The sequence below is a fragment of the Nicrophorus vespilloides genome, unplaced genomic scaffold (genome assembly GCF_001412225.1).
Source record: "Nicrophorus vespilloides isolate i.1.1-1 unplaced genomic scaffold, Nicve_v1.0, whole genome shotgun sequence".
Lineage (NCBI taxonomy): Eukaryota > Metazoa > Arthropoda > Insecta > Coleoptera > Silphidae > Nicrophorus > Nicrophorus vespilloides.
The window spans coordinates 1-6,385 of NW_017097896.1; the positions used below are offsets into that span (position 1 = coordinate 1).

The 6,385-nt window shown below is 33.8% G+C and overlaps 1 protein-coding gene across 1 annotated transcript; it reads left to right on the top strand.

The window, feature by feature from the left end:
- Positions 1 to 6: 6 nt before the first annotated feature.
- LOC108561332 (WAS/WASL-interacting protein family member 2-like) lies at positions 7 to 2,651 on the top strand. Its single transcript, XM_017919212.1, has 3 exons — positions 7 to 76; positions 167 to 422; positions 2,193 to 2,651. Exons 2-3 carry the CDS (start codon positions 179 to 181, stop codon positions 2,273 to 2,275), a joined length of 327 nt encoding a protein of 108 aa, XP_017774701.1. The 5' UTR covers positions 7 to 76; positions 167 to 178; the 3' UTR covers positions 2,276 to 2,651.
- The last annotated feature ends 3,734 nt before the right edge of the window (positions 2,652 to 6,385 follow it).

Below are 6,385 nucleotides of genomic sequence, written 5' to 3' on the forward strand. Positions count from 1 at the left end.
CATCCCGCAGGCACCGAGCCACGCCCCACCGCCGCCTCCGCACAGGACGCAGGCACCGTCCAGAGCGCCGCCAGCGGTAAGACCACCACCGCCCCCAAAACCGACAGCATTGAAGCAACAACAACAAAAACGGTACATTCATAATGAACGGAAACCCACCTTTCAGATACCGACGGCGATGGGCGGTCTGAGCGCACCACCGCCGCCTCCTCGCAACTCTTCGATACGAGATGTGGGCGGTAACATGAGCAGACGACCGTCGAACGCGATCAGCGTCTCCTCCTCCTCCTGCTCCATCACCACCAACAACACCTCTTCATTGGTGAGCGAGCTGGAGAAGCGATTCGCCTTCCATTCGCCGAGCGAATTCCCGAAGCCGATGCCCTTCCGCAACGTGCACAAGGTCTATAACGGTCGACAAGGTTTGTCCAAAGCTACATAGTGCATGCAAATAAGTGAACTGCAACAAAAACAAAAAGAAAGAGATTTTATTTTTCATCCGCACTAATCTTAAAGCAACAAAAAAAAGAAAACCATAGTTTTACGACCATTATTATTACTACTACTACTATTCTATCAACAAGCATAGTCAACATCCAAAGACAAACAAGTATTGATTGTCGTTGGATCCGCACCACCTCCAATTTACCAACACAACCCCATCACTCTCCGCACACTAGTAGAGAGAAATATTATTATTATTATTAACCACCGCTTTCACACACTTCTATTTCTCTTTTTTTAACTTATTGTTATATATATATATTTTAAACTAATTATATAAGTATTTATTTACTTTATTAATTTAATTTGTTTTTATCTTCTTTTGTATTTCCATTCCTTTCGATGTTGCCCCTTTTGCAAGCATTTCAAGACTATTTTTTTCAAATCACTATTTAACGAAGCATTTATACTATAAATAGATAATGGACCATACGACAATACAAACGTTTACGAAATATCTTGATAATATTATATACATATCAAGATTGTTTAGTAATATATACTAAAGTTAATATAATTGAATGAAAATTGCAAAACAACCGACATCGAATGGTCAGGTCACATGATCATAACGATTCCCCAAAAAATAACATCCATCCTCACGCTTTTCTTTTATATTTACAAGACTAAACAAAATCAAAACAATCGTAGTTTATGCAGTAAAGAGACACGAGAACTTTCAAATGTTTAAACAAAAAAGAAAACAGTTGGAGACGAATCAACGTATCCAAGCAACGAGAGACATATTTTGTTATTTAAAACGAATTCGTTTATTCGTCTCGCAACGAATGAACGCGCACACGCAACTCGAACTCTTCTCAAATGGATTATTTATGTTTTGTTATTTTCTTTGTTTGTCCCTCTCTTTAGAGTCAAAGTGCTAAAAGAAAAGAGATCTTTACTTATCAAATGTTTGTTTGTTGAAACACGGGATCAATCGACAACGACAGCAGCATCTGTCCTCGTCTGCATGTTGTATAGACGTCCGCATTTCTCGTTTTCTATCATTATTTCCTACTGCTACCTAACTTCTCGTGGATTGCTGGACATCATTTGTTTATTATTTTCAACGCCTACTATTTTTATATATATATATATTTATACAAATGCATATTTCTATATAATGTATGAATCGTTTACGGAATGTACCATAATTTCGCTTATCCCCCCCCCTCTCATTATCAAAATAACAACAACAACAAAATTAAATCACCCTCCACATCATACACAAACACACCCCACTTCGTTTTTCTTGTTTATATTGTTATATTTACAAACTTTAATTTCTCTAGACTACGTTTATTATTACTATAGACTAGTTGTTTTGTTTTCAAATCGATTATCACTATACGACGAATCATATGTATATTTATATATATATATATATGTATGTTTTGTTATGGTGTAACGAAATCACAGTGCACGAAGAAGAAAATCCACGCAATCTCCTTCAATCGTTTCGTGGCATTTGCAAATTCATTTAATCGCAGCAGGTGGAGGCGCCTGGTTTTTCTTTTTTTTAATTTTTGTTTCGCAATCGCCTAGCAACTAAAAAATAATAACGTTTCTATTATTGTCATGTAATATATATATAATTAGATAATGTCGTCAAATCTGTCAAATTATCTGATTATCGTTTTTTTTTGTTTTGTTTTGTTTCTTATTTCTTTCTTTTTGCACTGATCAAGTTGGCAATAAACAGAAGGCGCCACCGCCTCCTCCCGATCAGATACAGCTGACGAATCGTCTGTGGGAGACGTCGACGTGCTAACGCAGAAAGAAACGAAGAGAGAAAACACTTAAACGTGTCTATCGAGAATCGCATAAGAAAGTTGCTCAAAATTTCCGATCGTCATCATCGTCGTCGTCAACTGTTTTGCGTTTGCCACCTCGTGAAATGTTTCCGAGCAGAGCAAAATAAGCCCCTCCCCCATCGTCGCCGCCCACTCTCACACAAACATGCACGCCCACCGACAGCCCAACCAATACGAACGTTAGAGTTTGCGTTTGGTGTTGGTAATAGGTGTCAAACTTTTTGTTCAGGGGAGGTGCGATTAAATAATAATAATAATAATAAATGGGGGAAAGGAGAAACATCCACGTACTGTATTATTAGTCCTTTTGGCTGTGGTTTTAATAAATAATTGATATATACATATAAATAAATATAAATATATATTTTTAATTGTATAATTGAATCTTTCTTTATAATTACTTGTATTATTAATTTTCGTTTTTTTACGCTTTTGTGTATTTATTTTAATTAATTTAGTAGCAGTAGAGAAGACGAGAGATGAGTTGGGTGTTCTTTTAAATGTGTATTTGTTTGTTTGTTTGTGTTTAATCCTTGGAGATGGGGCTGTTTTGTTTTCTGCCTCCCTATTTGTTAATTGTCCGTTCATTATGTTTATCTTAAGTTACTAAAAATTAATTAACTTCACACACGTACACACAACAACACACACACACATACATATCTCGAAGGGATTGATTTAAAAAAGAAAAAAAACGGTTTTCCAAAGAGAACAAGAAGAAGCGATCGTAAACAATTGTAACCAAGGATACGCAACATTATTTACGTTACGTTACGTCCTCTTCTTCTCTCTTTGATGCTGAATTTTCGTTTCGTTTCCGTTAATTCACTCGTTAAAAAATTGATCACGATATCGTTTCTCGTTGCGTCTTTTTTTTTTCGTGTGCGATTAATAAATTGTTACTCGTTTCCGCACCGAGATTCGTCGTTAATTCATTAAGTACTTAAATAATTTAAATAAATCAATTATAAATATATATTGAAAAAAAAAGTGGGGGAAAAATCGGATCATGATAAAGTTTACGAAGTATTATTATTAATCGTTCAGTTCGCTTTACAATTATTATGTTTAAACTAATTAATTTTTATAATCAGGTTATTATTAATTATTGCAATGTATTCATTAGGTTTTTACATATATACATATATTTATTATTATTATTGTATTAACGTTAGCTTCGTTCTTTCTATACATGTTTACACTTTTATTCTATACGTTTCCTTGTATTTTTGTCTTCATTCTCTTTTAGTTATCCCTTGATTATTATTATTATTGTTTTCGTTTTGTTTAAATTATTATTATTACTAGTCAACTACTATTGATTCTTCCACTTAGACTCCAGTGCCTATTAAATGTTGTAAAAGGAAATTTGAAGGAAAAAAAAACAAGAACAACAACAACAAAGAGATGAACAAATGTAAATTTGTCTTGTATATATTATTATTATAATTATTATGAATTATTATCATTAATTGATTAATGAATTAATTGATTTGTACAGAGTATTATTAATAAATTAAATATTTCAATTATTTCTAAACCTAAATAAACCGACAAAAATTATCCTACACTATCCTTTTGCAACTTATAATTAATGAATAATGCAACCAAATATGCACATGATAAATATGAAGTATGTGAATATGGTGAACCAATCCAATTAGATTCTTTTATTTTCTTTCATCTATGTTGATGTGGTTGCAGCCACAACGCGCGCACTTTGAAATTTACGTAAGATTAGTAACTTGTCCCCACTGCTGCCGAAATAGTAAAGATGGAACTGATAATCTTGTAAACTGTTCAATTTGCATTTGACCGTTTCAAAATCATCGCGACCAGAGTGATAGCCAATTGATGCAAAGCAATTTAGAAAATGGAGCATACACAACATATCTCGCAGACTCAATCTAGAAATACTAAATCTCGTATTTGCACAACTCCCTCGTATAAATAGAGCGAGTGTTAAAGTGAATGAACGAGCGAGCGTGGGAAGTCGTGCGTTGTCATTTTTTTTTTCAAATTTCTATTCAATTTTCACTCACAGAAACTCACTGAAAAAAAAAGGTGCATTCGTTAAGTTTGCAGCTCAAAATTAATCAAACGCTGAAATCTAAATTGCAAATTGTATTAGAGGAAAGTGCGCGTAAATAAATTTAAAAAAAAACTTATTCAGATTTGTTAATTGAGAGAAATTTCAATTTGCATTCTTTTGCAATTATGAAATAATTGCACTTTGCTTTGCTTTGTGATATCTAAATATATTTATAAACGATTCGTAATTCATTGGAAATAATTAACTTTGAGTTCAATTAAATAATGCCGCCTCGTGTCTTTCGATTAGTATTATCAATTAAGAAGGCGAAACAAGCTTTTTCCATCGCGTTCCCAGAAAACAAAAAAAAACACAATCGCTCAAAACCACCTGATTTACTTTCAAAGTTTTGCACGTAACGTAACGTAAATAATGGCAATTTTACTGAAGAGTTTTTAAAAGACAACAAGACGACGTATAGCGAGGCAGAATGAACACGCGTTTGCTGTAGAACCATAGCTTATCGCGATTTGTTTAGTATTTTGATTATTATTATTACTAGACAAAAGGAATACGAAGGAAAGGCAGAGAGAGAAAGAGAGAAAAAAAGGTGGGCAGGTGGCCGAGTTTATAGTGGACGGAAAGCGCGACGAGCGGAGGACCAGTTGCTGTCCGAGTCTTGGGTTGGACGTTGCGTTTCGTTCGTCGCGTTCTAAGAAAAATAAAAAGTTCGAATCAAAAAAAAAAACTAAAGAAGTTATAAAACTAATACGAAACTAATACATCGAAAGTTCAGTTTTACATTCTAAATAGACAATGAACGTTAGTGGTCGTCTGCTTGCGGTGTTCGCGTGATGCGACCAGAGAAGGTCACCACCGTTATTTCCTCTTTGAAATTCTTCGCGTTGCACCGTCGCCGAAGATCGCGGTAAATTTAAGTTTTTTTTTTATCTTTCTTTCTAGTCCGCAATTTCTTTGGGATTATCGTTCATTCGTTGTTTGCCGAAAAGAGAAACGGTAAGCGCACACAGATTATGAATTATTTGAAATATTTAACAGAACACACACACAAGAGATTGGCTCAGCGGACGACACACATATTCGTGTAGATGCGAGAAAGTTATTAGTATTTCGCCGCGGAGAGAAAGTGAAATATATGTTATGTACCGAAAAAAAAACACACACACACAAAATTAGTGTTTTCAACAACTGTTGTTAACTATATTGAAAATAGTAGATTTATGTGTAGTTCGCATCAAATTTAACAAACGAAATGCATTGAAAATCGTAGATTTGCCGTAGACGTAACGTAAGAAATAATAATTCAAATAACCGTATTTTACAGCCTAATTAGATAATTATCTAATTTTCAACTGATTAAATTTTGTTTCTTCGTGAAAGTGACCCGTTTTATCGCTGCCAATGATTTTACATTTTCACGCACTTAATGACTAATTTATAATGATTCACGATTATTTGCGATATTATCAAGTAAACGAACGAAGTTTGAGCTAGTGTTAAGTTAAGTTAACAAAATGTTAACTTCTTTAAGGCACTTATAAACGAAAACCGGTTTATAGTGTACATAGTTTTCGGTTCACTTCCTCTAAATACACTAAGACATTATGTATGCGTTTAGTCTTTCAGTTTTAATGAAATTTGACGAAATTTGTCTATTGTTTAAAGAAAAAATGTAATAGATTCGAAAGGCGACGTGCATTGAAGCCTTGAGGAGAAATTTATGAGAAAATTGCATTTACAATTGCATTTTATAATTACAATTTCATTAGTAAATTGTAAATTTTCATCTGCAAAAAGATGAACATTTTGTTATAATATGCATGATATCATAAACTTGAATTGAAAAATGCAAAGTTCAGCAAAAGTAGGTGAAAATTATTAAAGTAAACACGATCAAAATCCAATTTGCTTTCTCGGAAACAGCAAAACGTGTCTCATTGATCCTAATTCTCTGAATGTTAAAGGAAACGGATTTCTCTTAAAGCCGGCTAATTGTGGTCTATTTAGTATTGGT

Bases quoted from the DNA above. Each gene is read 5' to 3' on its own strand.
- LOC108561332 (XM_017919212.1), top strand. From the start codon at position 179: ATGGGCGGTCTGAGCGCACCACCGCCGCCTCCTCGCAACTCTTCGATA. The intron at 423-2,192 runs GTTTGTCCAAAG...GCACTGATCAAG, and splicing joins GGTCTATAACGGTCGACAAG to TTGGCAATAAACAGAAGGCG.